The 21,209-nt window shown below is 44.0% G+C and overlaps 1 protein-coding gene across 3 annotated transcripts; it reads left to right on the forward strand.

The window, feature by feature from the left end:
- Window positions 1–22: 22 nt before the first annotated feature.
- Window positions 23–19,729, forward strand: MBD4 (methyl-CpG binding domain 4, DNA glycosylase). Of its 3 annotated transcripts, XM_075321575.1 has the most exons (7): window positions 23–69; window positions 4,025–4,234; window positions 6,104–6,825; window positions 11,506–11,640; window positions 11,781–11,930; window positions 12,055–12,158; window positions 19,573–19,729. In XM_075321575.1, the coding sequence occupies exons 1-7, from the start codon at window positions 47–49 to the stop codon at window positions 19,648–19,650; spliced, it is 1,422 nt and encodes a 473-aa protein (XP_075177690.1). In that variant the 5' UTR covers window positions 23–46; the 3' UTR covers window positions 19,651–19,729. The 3 variants fall into 3 exon arrangements, with proteins under 3 accessions (XP_075177690.1, XP_075177692.1, XP_075177691.1); XM_075321577.1 differs by lacking the exon at window positions 19,573–19,729 and having other exon boundaries at window positions 11,781–11,922; window positions 12,055–12,133; XM_075321576.1 differs by lacking the exon at window positions 19,573–19,729 and having other exon boundaries at window positions 11,781–11,972; window positions 12,055–12,131.
- The last annotated feature ends 1,480 nt before the right edge of the window (window positions 19,730–21,209 follow it).

A 21,209-nucleotide genomic window follows, 5' to 3' on the forward strand; every position in this document is an offset into this window, starting at 1 on the left:
AGTGAGAAGCGCTGGATGAAGTCACGTGATCGTGCAGAAAACAAACATGGCTGCGCCCATCCAGGACAGGTGATTACATGCTGCTTCTTACTGCAGGGAATAGAGAGCGATTAATACCAGAGGGAAGGCGGTGGTGGAGATCAGACAGGCAGGGTGATGCTGTCAGTTTATGGTGCTATTTAATATTAACTGTTTGTGCACAAACGAACAAAATGGAAATGAAAACATAAATATTAGTAAAATTAGCAACTTTCTAATGGAGTTTTCTTGTCCAACCTCATTTTTAATATTTCTGCTTGCTGTCAGTGAACATGACCTTTATTATTGACCTTCAGAGGTAGAAAACCTGTGCAGATGTAATGCTTGTCACAGCTGAGGATTCGTCCCATTGTATCCAGTGTGAACAATCCTCTGCATTAATCGTATCCAGTTTTTAAATCCTCTGTGAGCTAAAGAATAAACCCCGTCAGCACAAATCTCCCTCCTCCCTGATACTTTGTTGCACTTTACAGCACGGAATCATCTTCCGTCCTGACTCCGAACTGTATCTGTGCAACAAGGTATCAGGAGGGAGATTGATTTCTGCTGACGCTGTTTACCCTACAGCCAAACTGTTTAGCTTATAGAGGATTTAAAAACTTGATCCAATTGTAACAAACCCTCAGCAGTGAGAAGTATTAGGTTTTAGCCGGAGGTTTCCACTCACTGACTGCAAACAGAGATCTTGCTCTGTGCTACGTAACTGAGATGCTAAGTATATAGTTTTGCTTCTATGCCCTGTTAGTTAATATAGATTAGGGTCTCTGCCACCTATTGCCTCAGAGGTTGGTATTTATAATATTATGTGCAGGAATCTGGCCTCTGGGACCTCCACTATGGAGAATGGGGGGCTACAGACCTGATTTCACTCTCCATCCCCTTCTATGTTTCCCCTGCACAGTGCCGCTCCCAGCCACCTAAATGTGTGGAGAATTGACTCTGATCCCATACACTTAAAGGGGATTTTTCAATGGACACCATGGGATCTTTTTATGGACGGTCACAACTTGTTAGATTAAAGGATGAGCATATTTCAGAGATATATATAGATACCTCCCATGCTTCGTATGGTAAATGTCCCTTCCCGCCTTCCCTGTCCCCTCCTTTCCTTGTGTCTCCCTTGGATTCAAAAATAATATCTGTCTATGCAATTGATTTTGATACTTGAAAATCTTGTTAATAAATGAACAGTTTATAAAAAGGGGATTTTTCTTACTTAAAGGGAATCTGTCAGCAGGTTTTTGCTATTTCACCTGAGAGCAGCATAATGTAGTCACCAGTGGAATCAGAATCTCTGCACCACTCTCAGATTAGATGTCAAAACCTGGTGACAGATTCCCTTTAAAGGGAATCTGTCAACAGTTTTTTGCCACCTAATCTAAGAGCAGCATAACATAGCGGCAGAGATCCTGATTCCAGCGATGTGTCACTTGCTGGGCTTCTTAAGGCCATGTCTCACTAAGCAACATCGCTAGCAACATCGCTGCTGAGGCACAACGTTTGTGACGTAGCAGTGATGTTGCTAGCGATGTTGCTGTGTGTGACATCCAGCAACAACCTGGCCCCGGCTGTGAGGTCGATGGTTGTTGCTGAATGTCCTGGACCATTTTTTAGTTGTTGCTGTCCCGCTGTGAAGCGCACATCGCTGTGTGTGACAGCGACAGAGCAACAACTAAATGTGCAGTGAGCAGGAGCCGGCATCTGCGGACGCTGGTAACCAATGTAAATATCGGGTAACCAAGAAGCCCTTTCCTTGGTTACCCGATATTTACCTTTGTTAGCAGCGTCCACCGCTCTCACGCTGTCAGTGCCAGCTCCCTGCACACATAGCCAGACTACATATCGGGTAATTAACCCGATGTGTACTGTGGCTAGGTGTGCAGGGAGCCAGCGCTAAGCGGTGTGCGCTGGTAACCAAGGTAAATATCGGGTTGGTTACCTGATATTTACCTTAGTTACCAAGCGCAGCATCGCTTCTACGCGTCGCTGGTGAGATCTGCCTGTGTGACAGGCAGCTCACCAGCAACCCGTGTAGCGACGCTCCAGCGATCCCTGCCAGGTCAGGTTGCTGGTGGGATCGCTGGAGCGTCGCTTAGTGTGACGGTACCTTAAGTGTAGTGTTGATATAATCACTGTTTAATCAGAAGTAGATTATCATTACACGACTACTTTTCGTGCTGACAGTCCAGGATATTCATGGGCTCTGGACATAACTCTGAAAAGCCCTTATATCCCGTCTCTGTACAATCAGTATCTGTAGACAGCCGGTTCTCGGGTAGCGCCAAGAGTGTCCTTAGTAAATTATCAAGATAAGCGGCAACGGCAACGATAAGCATCCTGCAGCTGGAGTGTAGATTCCAGCATGTACTGCCCCCAAACTGCAAGACATCATCCTGTGTGGATCACATAATGCGTTTAAAGGGAATCTGTCACCAGATTTTGTCACCTAATCTGAGATCAGCATAACGTATGGGTATAGATACTGATTCCAGTGATATGTTACTTACTGGGCTGCTTAGTGTAGTTTTGATAAAATCACTGATTAATCAGCAGTTGATTATCATTACAGGACTGCTTGTCAATTCATGCTGCGGGTAGTCCAGCATATTCATGAGCTCTGTATAACTGCTAGATCTGCAGCAGAAAAAACATTGATTTTTATCAAAATGACAGCAAACAGCTCAGTAAGTGACACATCACTGGAATCAGGATCTCTGTCTCTAAAGCCTGCTTTACATGTTACGATTCTGCATACGATATCGTATGCGATCGTAACCGCCCCCATCGTATGTGCGGCACGTTCAATTTTGTTGAACGTGCCGCACAAACGATTAACCCCCGTCACACATACTTACCAGTCCTTACGACCTCGATGTGGGCGGCCAACGGCCACTTCCTGGAGTGGGAGGGACATTCAGCGTCACATCGACGTCACGCGGCAGCCGGCCAATAGAAGCGGAGGGGCGGAGACGAGCGGGACGTAAACATCCCGCCCACCTCTTTCCTTCCACATTGCCGGCGGGAGCCGCAGGACACAGGTAAGATCTGTTCAATGTTCCCGGGGTGTCACACACTGCGATGTGTGCTGCATCGGGAACATTGAACAACCCGACGTGCAATTCGTCAGGATTCAACGACGTGTATGCGATGAACATTTTAACATTCAATCGCAATCACACGTACTACAATGTACCTTACGATGCCGGATGTGCGTCACTTACGACGTGACCCCGCCGACACATCGTAAGATATATTGTAGCGTGTAAAGCGGGCTTAAACGATGCTGCTCTCAGATGGGGCAGCAAAAACCTGGTGATAGATTCCCTTTTTAGGCTAAAAATAATAATTCTTCTTTGAGTATTGAACATTGAATATTGCTGACTGAAGAATGAGTTGACTGAGAATCCATCAGTGAGCTAGTTCTGGAGAAGAGGTTGTAACTCTTATCTGTCTTTTAGCTCCTCTCAGATTGTTTTTGATAATATAAAAGTTCAGCTCTACTTTGATGTGGTCATAAATCTGCTACGAGAAGCTCAGAAAAAGACAAAAGTTGCCAAATCCATGTCCGAATGAGGTCCCTAATGGATTCTTAGTTAAGTCATTTATCAGCCAATGATATGGAGGGAAAACAGAGCCTGGAAATATCTCAATTCTATTTTTTTAATAAAGCCAAGCTGTAACAAAGAAAAAAATTTAGAGGGGGGGACAAAATATATGCATTATAGTCAAAATAATTACTTCCAGAGGTGTCCATGTCCTTTAATATGCTGCAGATTTTTGCGTGACGCTGTGCAGAGCAAAACAATAAATACGGTCATAGCTACACACCGGGGCTGTATTCCTTTTGTTCTTAGGATTGGTGGTCGTTCTAGATGTGAATTCCCCATTGGGGGAGGGGGGGGGAGGGGAGAGCATGAATCCAAATTTTACCCCCGTCTGGGTTTATCCACAGTCACCTAATTTTTGATTATTTTTTTTCTTCAAGGGAACCAGCAAAAGATCCTGAGGAATCCGACATTTTGCACTCACCAGATGCTACAGTCAATACCTGCACGAACGCAGAATTATCCAGTGATGACCATAACGAAGATTCTGGTCCTGGTGACCCGGATACAATTCCTGAGGGCTGGAGAAAAGTCATAACGCAGAGGCAGTCCGGAAAAACAGCCGTAAAATACGATGTATTATTTGTGAGGTCAGTTCTGTATAAGAAGCAACTCGTGGTACAAAATATTGTGAGGCCAAATGGCTTTTAGGCCCCCGAGTGTAGACATAATTGTGTAGATGTGAATCCTGCTCAGGGTAGCAATAAAACGCTGCAATAGTGGCCTGCGTGTGTCTATCTCTTCTCCCTTGCTCTCCATTGACTTCAATATTCAGCGTCAGTCTGATTCCTGAGTGACCCGGCAGTCCGTCATGGTCATTTGTCAGCAGTTTTTTCAGAGTAAATGATGAGTAAAGGCTCATAAGTGGAGAAAGAACTAATAAGATTTATTACAAAGGTTCTTCTATGTGCATTTACTTTTGATTTATACAGGAACTTCTAAAGAAAATCAGGGATCATCGCCGCGCTTATCACCATTGAATCCAATGAATAATTTTCAGGTCATTTATTGAAGAAGAACAAGTCTACGCGTTTCAGGGGTCTCTGCCTCCTTCCTCAGGACAAGTAAATAATGTCATTATTTACTTGTCCTGACTGGCAAACGAATGGAAAGAGGTGCGGATCCTAATACTAATACAATGTATCCGACCGGACTACTCAGCTCAGAGAACATTGTCTAAACTGGATACAAATGTAGCAAAACCTCAGCTGTGGGAAGTCTTAGGGTACATAGTCATTACAGAACTCTCAATTTATCTGCGGATTTGTACTGCAAAGGATGACCTGTACCTCTGCTATAAATATGCTACAAGGGAATGTACCATAAATGGGATTTCTGGTATTTTAACCCCTTAACGACCCATGACGTACTGGGTACGTCATGGATCGTGTGCCGTTAATCCTCGCCCCCTGCCGTGGGCAGGCGGCAGCGATCCGCGCACATATCAGCTGTTTTCAACAGCTGATATGTGTGCCTGCTAGCCGCGGGTGGAATCGCTTCCACCCGCGGCCATTAACCCATTACATTTCGCTGCCAAAATCTGGCAGCGATATGTATATGGGCGCCGCCATGACAGTTACTTACCCCGCCCCCACCGGAAGTCACGTGACATGATCACGTGACTTTCAATGGTTGCCATCGTAGCACAGGGTCATGTGATGACGCCTGCAGCTACAAAGTTTCACTTTCGTTTTCACCCGGCTTGGAGCAGGGTGAAACAGGAAGTGACTGTATCTGCTGTTTACAGCTGTATAGCTGTGATCAGCAGATAGATAAGAGCGATCGGATTGCTGATCGCTATAGCCCCCTAGGGGGACTAGTAAAATAAAAAAAAAAGTAAAAAAAAAAGTTTTAAAAAATATAAAATTCCAAACGCCAAAATTACGTTTTTTGGTCGCCGCAAATTTTGCGCAAAATGCAATAACAGGCGATCAAAACGTAGCATCTGCGCAAAAATGGTACCGTTAAAAACGTCAGGTCGAGACGCAAAAAATAAGCCGTCACTGAGTCTCAGATCCCGAAAAATGAGAACGCTACGGGTTTCTGCCATTGTCATTATTTACTTGTCCTGAGGAAGGGGGCAGAGACCCCTGAAACGCGTAGACTTGTACTTCTTCAATAAATGACCTGAAAATTATTCATTGGATTAAATGGTGATCAGCGCGGCGATGATCCCCGATTTTATTTAGGTGTTCCTGTTCCTATTTGACGGGTCCGCAGCTGTCTCCATCAGCCTCAATGCTCCATCGGGTGTTGTGACTGACTCACAACATCTATAGGTGAGTGCACCTTACAATCCTCCTATTGTTGTTTATCGGTTAAAACCCTATGTGCCTGTCTTTCTCCCACTACTTCTTAGACTTTTGATTTATACAAATCTTGTTAAAGCTACAATCACTACTTAAAGGAATATTATTGTATTGCATAGTGATCATTTACCTCATTTGCTTCTTTCACAGCCCCCAAGGGACCAAACTCAGATCAAAATCTGCCCTGGTAAAATATCTCAACTCCAATCAGATCAAGATGAGGATGGAAGACTTTGATTTCTCGGCTTCGCCTCGGAAGCAATTGACAAAGTTGGAAAAGCAAAGGAAGGCCAAGGTGAATGGATCTGCAGGAAAGGACAAAGAGGAAGGATCTGCGGTCAGTGATCATGGGACTGAGGCTTCATGCAACACCAGGAAGGCGAAGGACACTGAAGACGATATATTCACCGTAGCCGAAATAAAAGTCAAAAAAGACGGTGATAAGAAAAAAATAAGAAGTGTCAGGAGGGCAACAGAAAAAGGGCTGAAGGTCACCGACAGACCTGAACGACCAAGGAAGCGTTCAGCATCTAAGCAGGAGGCTCGGGTGCAACAAAATAAATGCAACCAAAGGGTTAAATCTAGAAAAAGAAACCAGGAACGTGGATTGGATTTGGTGAATGATACACAGTTACCAGAACACAGTGACTCTGAAAAGATGGATGGGTATATGGACCGATCCGAGCCTGGTGTGCAGGAGGAAACACAAGACCAGACGGTGTCCCGTGCTTTACAGCAGCCGACTGACACTGAACAGGAGGGAAAAGAAAGCGACTCCTACCAGGATAACAGCGACCTGGAGCCCATCCCAAGATCACAGGTGGAAAAGAGGAAGACCAGCCCGTACTTCTCAAAAAAAGCCTTACTAGAAGGTTTGTGCTGTTCCCATTGGTGTGTGTGTGTATATATAATATGATATGTGTATATATGTATAGTGTGTATGTGTGTGTGTGTATATATATATAATATATATATATATATATATATATATATATATATATATATATATATATATATATATATTATACAGTACAGACCAAAGGTTTGGACACATCTACTCAGTCAAAGAGTTTTCTTTATTTTCATGAGTCTGAAAGTTGTAGATTCACATTAAAACTATGAATTAGCACATGTGGAGTGTAATACTTAACAAAAAAAAGTGTGAAACAACTGAAAATATGTCTTATATTCTAGGTTCTTCAAAATAGCCACCTTTTGCTTTGATTACTGCTTTGCACACTCTTGGCATTCTCTTGATGAGTTTCAAGAGGTAGTCACCGGAAATGGTTTTCACTTCACAGGTGCGCCCTGTCAGGTTTAATAAGTGGGATTTCTTGCTTTATAAATGGGGTTGGGACCATCAGTTGTGTTGTGCAGACGTCTGGTGGATACACAGCTGATAGTCCTACTGAATAGACTGTTAGAATTTGTATTATGGCAAGAAAAAAGCAGCTAAGTAAAGAAAAACGAGTGGCCATCATTACTTTAAGAAATGAAGGTCAGTCAGTCCAAAAAATTGGGAAAACTTTGAAAGTGTCCCCAAGTGCAGTGGCAGAAACCATCAAACGCTACAAAGAAACTGGCTCATATGAGGACTGCCCCAGGAAAGGAAGACCAAGAGTCACCTCTGCTGCGGAGGATAAGTTTATCCAAGTCACCAACCTCAGAAATCGCAGGTTAACAGCAGCTCAGATTAGAGACCAGGTCAATGCCACACAGAGTTCTAGCAGCAGACACATCTCTAGAACAACTATTAAGAGGAGACTTTGTGCAGCAGGCCTTCATGGTAAAATAGCTGCTAGGAAACCACTGCTAAGGACAGGCAACAAGCAGAAGAGGCTTGTTTGGGCTAAAGAACACAAGGAATGGACATTAGACCAATGGAAATATGTGCTTTGGTCTGATGAGTCCAAATTTGAGATCTTTGGATCCAACCACTGTGTCTTTGTGCGATGCAGAAAAGGTGAAAGTATGGACTCTACATGCCTGGTTCCCACCATGAAGCATGGAGGAGGAGGTGTGATGGTGTGGCGGTGCTTTGCTGGTGACACTGTTGGGGATTTATCCAAAATTGAAGGCATACAGAACCAGCATGGCTACCACAGCATCTTGCAGCGGCGTCCTATTCCATCCGGTTTGCGTTTAGTTGGACCATAATTTATTTTTCAAGAGGACAATGACCCCAAACACACCTCCAGGCTGTGCAAGAGCTATTTGACTAAGAAGGAGAGTGATGGGGTGCTATGCCAGATGACCTGGTCTCCACAGTCACCAGACCTGAACCCAATCGAGATGGTTTGGGGTGATCTAAACCGCAGAGTGAAGGCAAAAGGGCCAACAAGTGCTAAGCATCTCTGGGAACTCCTTCAAGACTGTTGGAAAACCATTTCCGGTGACTACCTCTTGAAGCTCATCAAGAGAATGCCAAGAGTGTGCAAAGCAGTAATCAAAGCAAAAGGTGGCTACTTTGAAGAACCTATAACAAGACATATTTTCAGTTGTTTCACACTTTTTTGTTAAGTATTTGTGGGTCTACAATTTTCAGAGTCATAAAAATAAAGAAAACTCTTTGTATGAGAAGGTGTGTCCAAACGTTTGGTCTATAATATATAAATACGAGGGGCGATCCAAAAGTAATGATAATCAATAATAAACACAATGAATATATTAAAAAAAAAAAAATATTTTTCTACATAGTCTCCTAACAAGTCTATACATTTAGTCCATCTCTTTTCTAAACTTAGAATTCCCTTCGAAAAAAATTCTTAATCTTGACCCTCAAAAAAATCTCCAACAGCGGTTATCACGTCGCTATTGTCGTCAAATTTCTTGCCCTGGAGGTGTTCCTTGAGGCGAGGAAAGAGAAAAGTCACTGGGCGCTAGATCTGGCGAATTGGGGGGGGGGGTGTTCCACCAGTTCAAATCCTGCTTCTTGAATGGTTGCCATGGCAACTGCAGCTTTGTGAGCCGGCGCGTTATCTTGGTGAAACAGCACTCCAGCCCGCAGTTTGCCGCGCCTTTTCTCCTTGATAGCCTCCCGCAATCTTCTTATTTGTTCTGCGTAGTAGGAGCCCGTAATGGTGGCTCCCTTCTCCAAATAGTCCACCATAATAATTCCTTCAGCGTCCCAAAAAACGGACGCCATAACCTTCCCTGCTGTGCTTGACACTTTGAATTTCTTCGGCGTCGGTTCGTCGGCTCGTTTCCATGTCATCGATTGTTGTTTAGTTTCGGGATCAAAGTGGTGGATCCAGGTCTCGTCCATGGTCAAAAAACGCGGGAAAAAAATTCTCCTTGTCTACTTGGAACTTTTCGAGATTTGCTATTGAAATGTCAACTTGTTTCTTCTTTTGCTCGTCGGTTAACATTTTTGGCACCCAACGCGCGGAGACCTTTCTCATATGCAATTCTTTTGCAAGGATTCTTTGAATACTGCCATATGAGATCCCTGTGACCTCAGCTACATGCCTGATAGTTACTCTTCGATCTGCCAATACAACTTCTTCAACTTTTTTCACGTTTCCTTCATTGAGGGATGTGGATGGACGTCCTTCACGATGTTCATCTTCCGTCAATGTTCTTCCCAGCTTAAATTCCTTGGCCCAGCGTGCAACTGTGGAATATGGAGAAGAGTCCCACAATGTTTCCACCAAATCGCTGTGTATGTCTTTGGTAGTCATTTTTTTCAAGCAGAGGTATTTGATGACAGCTCTGAGCTAGTTTTTTTCCATTTTGATGTTCACTCCTCGGCAGTTCATATTCAAATGAATGTAGCTCCCGGGAATCGTGGCCTATTTAAGTGATTTTTTATTTTTTTTTTCCCTGGACTAGTGGGTACCTAAGAGAGAAGAAAACATTTTTTTTATTTTAATTTCTGTGTGCAATAGAAATAACCGATTATCATTACTTTTGGATCGCCCCTCGTTTGTATATATAATATATATATATATATTATATATATATATATATCTATCTCACACACATTATAATATGTGTTAAAAGGATTGTCCTAATTGGGGGGGGCAATGGAGAGGGTAGATGTGTGCTGTGAGTTGTGTAATCTATAGCCCATTAATTGGAAGTTGTAAGAGGTTTGTCTATCTTCAAACTTACTCTCTTTTTCAAACAATCCAACAACAATCAGGAGAATAGTGAGTGCAGCTCTGGAGTATAATACAGGATGTAACTCTAGATCTGTACAGCATAAGTATTGTAATGTATGTACACAGTGACTGCATTAGCAGAATAGTGAGTGCAGCTCTGGAGTATAATACAGGATGTAACTCAGGATCAGTACAGGATAAGTAATGTAATGTATGTACACAGTGACTGCACCAGCAGAATAGTGAGTGCAGCTCTGGAGTATAATACAGGATGTTCCTCAAGATCAGTACAGGATAAGTAATGTAATGTATGTACACAGTGACTGCACCAGCAGAATAGTGAGTGCAGCTCTGGAGTATAATACAGGATGTTCCTCAGGATCAGTACAGGATAAGTAATGTAATGTATGTACACAGTGACTGCACCAGCAGAATAGTGAGTGCAGCTCTGGAGTATAATACAGGATGTTCCTCAGGATCAGTACAGGATAAGTAATGTAATGTATGTACACAGTGACTGCACCAGCAGAATAGTGAGTGCAGCTCTGGAGTATAATACAGGATGTTCCTCAGGATCAGTACAGGATAAGTAATGTAATGTATATACACAGTGACTGTACCAGCAGAATAGTGAGCACAGCTCTGCAGTATAATACAGGATGTAACTCAGGATCAGTACAGGATAAGTAATGTAATGTATGTACACAGTGACTGCACCAGCAGAATAGTGAGCACAGCTCTGCAGTATAATACAGGATGTAACTCAGGATCAGTACAGGATAAGTAATGTAATGTATGTACACAGTGACTGCACCAGCAGAATAGTGAGTGCAGCTCTGGAGTATAATACAGGATGTAACTCAGGATCAGTACAGGATAAGTAATGTAATGTATGTACACAGTGACTGCACCAGTAGAATAGTGAGTGCAGCTCTGGAGTATAATACAGGATGTAACTCAGGATCAGTACAGGATAAGTAATGTAATGTATGTACACAGTGACTGCACCAGCAGAATAGTGAGTGCAGCTCTGGAGTATAATACAGGATGTAACTCAGGATCAGTACAGGATAAGTAATGTAATGTATGTACACAGTGACTGCACCAGTAGAATAGTGAGTGCAGCTCTGGAGTATAATACAGGATGTAACTCAGGATCAGTACAGGATAAGTAATGTAATGTATGTACACAGTGACTGCACCAGCAGAATAGTGAGTGCAGCTCTGGAGTATAATACAGGATGTTCCTCAGGATCAGTACGGGACATATTATGTAAGTATGTATAGAACTCATCACTGATTGCACATGAATCACGTTTGTGGTTTTGCCAGTCACTGAACATCACACCTTTCCATCTCAGAATATAAGGAAGTAATAATAAAAACATTTTTACTATTTTGCATCCTGTGTTGTCTGTAAAATGTTGTTTTTTGTCCCCCTGCTCGTAGCTATGAAGCCGCCCCGACGGAAAGCTTTCTCCAAGTGGACTCCTCCTCGCTCCCCCTTCAATTTAGTCCAAGAAACTCTCTTTCACGATCCATGGAAACTTCTCATCGCCACCATCTTCCTGAACAAGACGTCTGGTAAGAACTTGTCACTCTGACAACTCTGCACTTCTCTTCCTCCACTCTGTCTACAGCTGTATAATTGGGAGTCTCCACTCGGCCTTCGGTGGGCGATGTAATGTCCCCTGTCACCAGCTACATCTGTACTTTTCAAATAGGAAAAATGGCCATACCCGTCCTGTGGAGCTTCCTAGAGAAATACCCGACCCCCGATGTGGCGCGAGCTTCCGACTGGAAGGAGATGTCTCGGCTTCTGCAACCGCTCGGACTCTATGAACTCAGGGCAAAGACCATCGTCAGGTTCTCTGGTATTACTGAGCGCAACTACACCTTGGCCGTGATATAACAGGGTCTGCACTTATGAGTCCCCTCTAATTACCTATTTATTGCTCAATATCCAATAATATTTCTATATATATTGTTTTAATACAGATGAGTATCTCACAAAGAAGTGGCGTTATCCAATTGAGCTTCATGGAATCGGAAAATATGGCAACGACTCGTATCGCATCTTCTGTGTGAACGAATGGAAAGAGGTGCGGATCCTAATAGTGTCAGGATACAATGTATCCGACCGGACTACTCAGCTCAGAGAGCATTGTCTAAACTGGATACAAATGTAGCAAAACCTCAGCTGTTGGAAGTCTTAGGGAACATGGTCACTACAGAATTCTCAATTTATGCTGCAAAGGATGACCTCTGTACCTCTGCTATAAATATGCTACAAGGGAACGCACCATAAATGGGATTTCTGGAATGTTAAAGGGTCCTGTGACCAGGCGAAAATTGCCCCTTTTTGTTATTTTATTCCCGCTGACGTCTGAGTTTTCTTTATCGTTCCTTTGGGAGACCCAGACCATGGGTGTTCAGCTTCTGCCTCCGGAGGACACACAAAGTACTACACTTAAAAGTGTAGCTCCTCCCTCTGAGCTTATACACCCCCTGGTAACCAGTCCTAGCCAGTTTATTGCTTTGTGTCAGGAGGCATACATCCACACATGCATTCTCATCTGATTTGTTTGACTTTTGGAAAGAGTTTGAAGAAAAGCGGGTCCATGTCTGGACCCCCGGCATGTCCCTTCTCACCCCACTGTGTCGGCGGTGTTGTTAAGGTTGATTTACAAGGCTGCAGCCTTACATGCCGCGCTCCTTCACCATCCCTTCTGGGCTCTGGCTTGAAGTGGGAGCCAGCACGGTCTCCATGCCTGGCAGGAGTCCGGTCTCCATCCACAGCCCCTTGAGGATTCTGTTGGATCGGAGCACTCATCCCCAGGGACATGGCCCTGCGTCTCAGCAGCTAAGTACCTGAGACGTTTATGTTGGGGGTCCCGGTTCTTTATTGTAAGGGGAGAGTATGCTGTATGTGATTGTTTTAACTTTTCCGGCGGGTTCTCTAGCTTTTGCCTGAGAACCGCGCCGATGGTGCCTGCTTGTCGGCCTCGCCACTTAAATTTAGGCCCTGGCTTCGCCGGAGGCCTAGTTTCATACACAGGGGAGGGACACTCCCCACTGCTGGGGCGTCCCTCCTTCCCTGCAGGTCTCTATAGCCCTCCAGCTCCCGCTCTTTTATAGGAACGCCCTCTTCTCAGGCAGAGTTCACTCTGCTCTGGGACATCCTGCATTCTGCATCTCTGCTGAGGTGCTGCGACTGGGGGACCGGGCTTCGGGATCTGGAGGGCACACAACACCGCGCTCAGCGGTCTGGTAAGCCACAGCCGGTCTCCGGTTGTGGACCTCTGTATATTCTCCCTGGGGTTCATTCTCTGCAAAGCCCTCACTCCAGCAGCATGTCTCACACAAGGAGCAAGGCTCCAAAGCCTTATTCTGCATGCACTGCATGTAAGCTCCTGAGTCGAGCACCTATCCACATTGTGATGTCTGCTCTAACTTGGCCGTGCCACAGCCTGGAGTCTCACCCCCAGTGGTCTCTCAGGCTGCTGCTGCTGCACCTGTGATTGAACCCCCGGCCTGGGTAGAGTCCTTTTCTAGGTCCATATCCCAGTCATTTGCTGAGTCCATGGGGCTTTTGTCCAGGACTTTGATGAATATGCATCAGCCCCCCTCACAGGGTGCCTCTAATTCTCTTGACAGAGGACTCCTATCCTCTGACCTCCGTCCATCGGAGCTCACGGAGGATTCATCATCTGATCCCAGACCCCGTCCTTCTAAGAGAAGGCGCAGGGTTTCCTCCCCATCCCACGGCTCTGTCTCAAGAGCTGACTCTCTAGATGAGGAGGGTGCCCTCACTGGGGGCTCGGAGGCTATGTATCCCATCGATTTCTCTGAGGGTGACTCAGATCTTAGTGATTTGATTGCTTCTATTAATTCTGTTCTGGATCTCAATCCGCCAGTGTCAGAGGAGCAACTCTCTTTGGCAGAAAAACATCAGTTTACCTCGCCTAAGAGAGTGAAGAGTGTGTTCTTTAACCACTCTAGTTTTCAGACCGCTGTGACCAAACCCAGGGCCTGCCCTGACAAACGCTTTCCAAAGCGTGGTTCTGATGACCGGTTTCCATTTCCACCTGAGGTGGTCAAGGAGTGGTCTCACTCCCCAAAGGTAGACCCTCCGGTGTCTAGGCTATCAGCCCGGACCGTTGTGTCGGTGGCTGATGGCACCTCACTTAAGGATTCCACTGACCGTCAGATTGACCTTCTGGCCAAATCTGTGTATGAAGCGACGGGGGCCGCGTTTTCCCCGACTTTTGCAGCAGTGTGGGCTCTCAAAGCCATCTCTGCTTCTCTAGAGGAGATGCATTCCCTCACCAAGGAATCTATGCCTGAGATGGTTACCTTAACTGCTCAGGCTTCAGCTTTTTCATCCTATGCCATGTCTGCCATGCTAGAGGCTGCTCACCGCACTGCGGTGGCTTCAGCTAATTCTCTTGTTATCCGCAGGATTTTGTGGCTTCGAGAGTGGAAGGCAGATGCTTCTTCCAAGAAGTTTCTTGTTGGGCTCCCTTTTGCTGGTTCACGGCTGTTTGGTGAACAGCTGGATGAAATCATTAAAGAAGCTACTGGCGGGAAGAGTACTTCCATGCCACAAACCAAGACCAGGAAACCCGCCCAGGGTAGGAATCAATCGAGGTTTCGTTCCTTTCGTTCCTCCAACTGGTCATCCTCTAAGCCTTCCGCCTCGTCCGCTAACTCAGCCAAGGATCAGAAATCCAACTGGCGCCAAAAAGCGCGTCCGCAGAAGACCGCAGGAGGTTCTGCCACTAAGGCAGCTTCCTCATGACTCTCTGCCCGCTCCAGCCACGTCCTTAGTCGGTGGTAGGCTCTCCCACTTTGGCGACGCTTGGTTAAAGCAAGTCTCCGATCAGTGGGTGAGAGACATCATATCTCACGGCTACAGGATAGAATTCTCTTCCAGCCCTCCAAACAGATTTTTTCTCTCAACTCCCCCTTGCTCCAAGGCCGCCGCCTTCTCGCAGGCCGTGGCGTTTTTGCAGGCAAACGGAGTGTTTGTCCCAGTTCCCGCTCAGGAACGGTTCAGAGGTTTTTACTCAAATCTCTTCCTAGTTCCAAAAAAGGACGGTACCTTCCGGCCCATCCTGGATCTCAAGCTTCTCAACAAGCATGTCCGGGTCCTGGCGTCCATCGACATCAGAGATGCCTATCTACATGTGCCAATCGCAGTGTCACATCAGCGTTGGTTACGTTTTGCGATAGGAGAGGATCATTTCCAATTCGTGGCTCTCCCCTTCGGGTTAGCCACGGCCCCTCGGGTATTCACTAAGGTCATGGCAGCAGTGATTGCGGTCCTGCACCTCCAGGGGTTAGCAGTGCTTCCTTATCTGGACGACCTTCTGGTCAAGCGTCCATCCAGCGCAGACTGTCAGCGGAGTGTTTCGCTCACTCTCGCCACCCTAGCCCAATTCGGGTGGATTGTCAATCTTCCCAAATCCACTCTGACTCTGACCCAGAGTCTCACGTACCTAGGGATGCAGTTCGAGACTTTGCCGGCACTTGTGAAGTTGCCCTTAGACAAACAGCTGTCACTCCGGTTGGCGGTGCGCTCTCTCCTGAGGCCCCGCCGTTATACCCTCAGGCGTCTGATGCAGGTGCTGGGTCAAATGGTGGCCTCCATGGAGGCGGTTCCCTTTGCCCAGTTCCATCTGCGTCCTCTGCAGCTGGACATTCTCCGCTGTTGGGACAAGCGGCCTTCCTCCTTACAGAGGTTAGTGGCTCTGTCGCCACGGACCAGGAGCTCTCTTCAGTGGTGGCTTCGACCCCTCAATCAATCAATGTCCTTTCAATCAATGTGCTGGAAACCAGAGCCGTGCTTCTAGCTCTCCTAGCCTTTCACCACCTGTTGGCGGGCAGACACATTCGAGTCCAGTCAGACAACGCGACAGCGGTTGCCTACATCAATCACCAAGGCGGGACACGCAGCCGCCTGGCAATGTTGGAGGTCCAACGCATTCTTCAATGGGCGGAGGACTCCAAGTCCACCATATCCGCAGTCCACATCCCTGGCGTAGAAAACTGGGAGGCAGATTATCTCAGCCGTCAATCCGTGGACGGTGGCGAGTGGTCCCTGCAACCGGCAGTGTTTCAGTCAATCTGCCGCAAGTGGGGCACTCCGGACGTGGACCTAATGGCATCCCGTCACAACAACAAGGTTCCGGTTTACGTGGCTCGCTCCCACGATCCTCAGGCCTTCGCCGCGGACGCTCTGGTTCAAGACTGGTCCCAGTTTCGTCTGTCCTACGTGTTTCCCCCTCTAGCTCTCTTTCCCAGAGTCCTGCGCAAGATCAGAATGGAGGGCCGTCGAGTCATCCTCATTGCACCGAACTGGCCCAGGCGAGCTTGGTATGCGGACCTGCTCCAACTGTCCGTGGAGATGCCGTGGCATCTTCCGGACCGTCCAGACCTGCTCTCGCAAGGTCCGTTTTTCCGCCCGAATTCTGCGGCACTCAAATTGACGGCGTGGCTCTTGAGTCCTGGATTTTGACGGCTTCTGGTATTCCTCCTGAAGTCATCTCCACTATGACTCGGGCCCGTAAGTCTTCCTCCGTCAAGATCTATCACAGGACTTGGAAAATTTTCCTGTCCTGGTGTCGCTCTTCCGGCCATTCTCCTTGGCCATTCTCGTTGCCGACCCTTCTGTCTTTGTTACAGTCCGGTCTGCAGCTAGGACTTTCCCTCAACTCTCTCAAGGGACAAGTCTCAGCTCTATCTGCTGTTCCAGCGGCGTCTCGCCCGGCTGGCTCAGGTCCGCACCTTCATGCAAGGTGCGTCTCACATCATTCCGCCTTATCGGCGGCCCTTGGACCCCTGGGACCTTAATTTGGTTCTCACGGTATTGCAGAAACCCCCTTTCGAGCCCCTTAGGGAGGTTTCTTTGTATCGTCTTTCTCAAAAGGTGGCCTTTCTAGTTGCCATAACTTCTCTCAGGAGAGTCTCTGATTTGGCTGCGCTCTCCTCGGAGTCACCTTTTTTGGTTTTTCACCAAGACAAGGTAGTTCTCCGTCCGACCCCGGACTTTCTCCCTAAGGTGGTCTCTCCCTTCCACCTTAACCAGGATATTTCCTTGCCTTCCTTCTGTCCGGCCCCTGTTAATCGCTTTGAGAAAGCGCTGCATACTCTAGATCTGGTGCGTGCTCTCCGGATCTATGTGTCTCGCACCGCTGCGCTTAGGCGGTGCACCTCTCTTTTTGTGCTAACCACAGGGCGGCGCAAGGGTCTCTCTGCTTCTAAGCCGACCTTGGCCCGTTGGATTAGATCGACCATTTCGGACGCCTACCAGAGTACTCAGGTGCCTCCCCCGCCGGGGATCAATGCACACTCGACCAGAGCTGTCGGTGCCTCTTGGGCTTTTAGGCACCAGGCTACGGCTCAAAAAGTCTGTCAGGCTGCCACTTGGACTAGCCTGCATACCTTTTCGAAGCACTACCAAGTGCATGCTCATGCTTCGGCAGATGCGAGCTTGGGCAGACGCATCCTTCAGGCGGCTGTCGCCCACTTGTGAAGTTAGGCTCCACCTACTTCTTAGTTTTTTCTGTTTATTCCCACCCAGGGACAGCTTTGGAACGTCCCATGGTCTGGGTCTCCCAAAGGAACGATAAAGAAAAAGAGAATTTTGTTACTTACCGTAAATTCTTTTTCTTATAGTTCCGTATTGGGAGACCCAGCACCCTCTCTGTTGCCTGTTGGCAATTTTCTTGTTCCGTGTGTTATCACCGGCTGTTGTGGTGGACAGAGTCTCCGGTTGTCCCAGTTCTTACTCGGTTCTACTTGTGGGTGGCTATTCTCCTTCAGCTTTTGCACTAAACTGGCTAGGACTGGCTACCAGGGGGTGTATAAGCTCAGAGGGAGGAGCTACACTTTTAAGTGTAGTACTTTGTGTGTCCTCCGGAGGCAGAAGTTGAACACCCATGGTCTGGGTCTCCCAATACGGAACTATAAGAAAAAGAATTTACGGTAAGTAACAAAATTCTCTTTTTTCGTTTTTTTGCAATCCGCCAAATGGTTCTGGAAATATAGGCCTTTTTATTTAATGCTTATTTTTTATCATATTTACAAGGAGGCGTGGCTCACAGGATAATTAGGCAGAACAATATAAATACACGCCCCTGAGGATTATGTAAGACACGCCCCTGAGGATTCTCTGAGACACACCCCCCGAGAATCCTGTAAGACACGCCCCTGAGGATTCTATGAGCCACGCCCGCATCAAAAAGACCAGAAAAATTAGCATTAATTATAAAGGCATGCATCTTTGTAACCATATGACGGATTGGGAAAAAAAAACAACTAAATATTCAGGGGAGCAATGGCAATAAAAATAAGAGCAAAAATTGGATACTTTTGTCCTGATGACAGGACCCCTTTAAAATTGATTTGCCTTTTTTAAAATAGGTAAATCATGTTTGATCAGTCCAGCTCTCGCTACCCATATTGATCATCTGCTCCTACAATCGCCATGTCCCTTTAATTTTTTGCCCTTCTCCGTACAGTACAATGCCACGATGTTACCGTAGTGGTAACCATGTTTGATATTGCAGGTCGGTCGCATTGATGTTTATAAATCAACGCTATACTATGTCTGCTGCTGAAAAAAGCACCAAACTGTATCTGCTAAATATTGAAATAACGCACTGGAATGGACCAGTGGCACTTGTCTTCTTCCACCAGTCCCATAGGGCAGAGTTCCCTATCTCCAGTCCTCAAGGCCCACCAACAGTGCATGTTTTCAGGATTTCCTTAGTATTGCATGGGTGATAATTTAATCACCTGCATAAGTGATGACTCAAACACCTGGACAATGCTAAGGAAATCCTGAAAATACGATCTGTTGGTGGGCCTTGAGGACTGGAGTTGTGGATCTGTGCCATAGGGAATGAATGGAGAAGTGATGCACTTGGGCAGCCATCCCTTGTCTAGATGGGACACTTTAGAGCCCCTTTCTCTAAATCATTGGCGACCCCAGCCATCAGAAAGTTAATATCCATACGGAGTCAGGTGACAACTTTCAATGTTGGGGTAAACCATTGCAGTTTTCAAGGTGTTGAATGTTGTCATTCACTTACAGCAAGCAGAGATCTAAAAAATGGTGCAAACTTGAACAATAAAATGAGCAAAAATTAATCTGACACATAATTACATTTTGGTTACATAAAACCATCAAAATTGCTTCATTGACCAGGTCTTCTGGCCACAAGCAGCTTTTTGGGGATCACAACCGAATTAGTGGCTGAAGAGTCTCTGGACATTTGGTCTAAAGGGTTACATGGCGTTCATTACAATCAATCCCCCTTTAAGGAGAGATGTGTTCATTCCATATGAGGGGGAAGGGAATCCAAAACCATAACCCCTCTAATGGGAATTTTGGGGGAACCCAATTAAAACTCTGCATCCCTTTAAATCCCCCATTCTGTAGCCAGCACGTGGGTTGTTGTTTTTTTTTAACGTTTTTCTTTTTTTTTTTTTTCTTTTTTTTTTTTTTAGGTTTGTCCAGAGGATCACAAGCTGAACTCGTATCACTCCTGGCTGTGGGAGAACAAGGACGCGCTTGGGATAGAATGATGCTTTTATGCAGTTACAATGGTCATCTCCTATCGTGTCACTTATTGTGTCGTCCGTCACTTTTGTACTTTTTTATACCTGTAAAATATTAAATTGTAATATAATGTTTGTATAATAAAAGTTTTATACTGTTTTTCTTACTGTGATAATTAAAGTAATTTTATTTCTATCGCCGTAAAATTGGTAAAAAACAAGAATTTATACTGTGTGTGTGTGTGTGTGTGTGTGTGTGTATATATATATATAATATATATATATAATATATATAATTTCATTTTTATATATATATATATATATATATATATTATAGATATATGTATATTTTAGATATAGATAGATATATAGATATATTTTATATATATCTGTATCTATCTATAATATATATATATCTATATCTATAATATATATATATATATATATATACCGTATATATTATAGATATATATATTATAGATATATGTATATTATAGATATAGATATATATATATATATTATAGATATATATATTATAGATATATGTATATTATAGATATAGATATATATATATATATATTATAGATATATATATTATAGATATATGTATATTATAGATATAGATAGATATATATATATTATAGATAGATATATCTATCTATATCTATAATATACATATATCTATAATCTATATCTATCTAATATATCTATATCTATCTAATATATCTATATCTATAATATAATATATATATATATATATATATATATATATATATATATATATATATATATCTCTAATATATATATCTCTAATATATATATCTCTAATATATATATCTATATATATATATATATATATATCTATATATATATATATATATATATCTATATAGATATATATATATATAGATATAGATATATATAGATATAGATATAGATATATAGATATATTATAGATATATTTATAGATATATATATATATATATATATACATAGATATAGATATATTTTATATATATCTATATCTATCTATAATATCTATCTATCTATCTATATCTATAATATACATATATCTATAATATACATATATCTATAATAGATATATATATATATAGATATAGCTATAGATATATATATATAAAATATATATATATATATAGATAGATAGATATATATATATATATAGATATAGATATATATAGATATATAGATATATATATATCGAGATATAGATATATATATATATATATATATATATATATATATATATATATCTATATCTCTGTGGGTACGGAAAGTATTCGGACCCCTTTACATTTTTCACTTTTTGTTTCATTGCAGCCATTTGGTAAATTAAAAAAAAAAATCTTTTTTTTCTCATTAATATACACTCTGCACCCCATCCCCCATCTTGTCAGGAAAAAAAACAAATGTAGAAATTTTTGAAAATTTATTAAACAACAAAAACTGAAATATCGCATGGTCGTAAGTATTCAGACCCTTTGCTCAGACACTCATATTTAAGTCAGATGCTGTCCTTTCCTTGTGATCCTCCTTGAGATAGTTTGCCTCCTTCATTTGAGTCC

Source organism: Anomaloglossus baeobatrachus, chromosome 8 (genome assembly GCF_048569485.1).
Source record: "Anomaloglossus baeobatrachus isolate aAnoBae1 chromosome 8, aAnoBae1.hap1, whole genome shotgun sequence".
Taxonomy (NCBI): Eukaryota; Metazoa; Chordata; class Amphibia; order Anura; family Aromobatidae; genus Anomaloglossus; species Anomaloglossus baeobatrachus.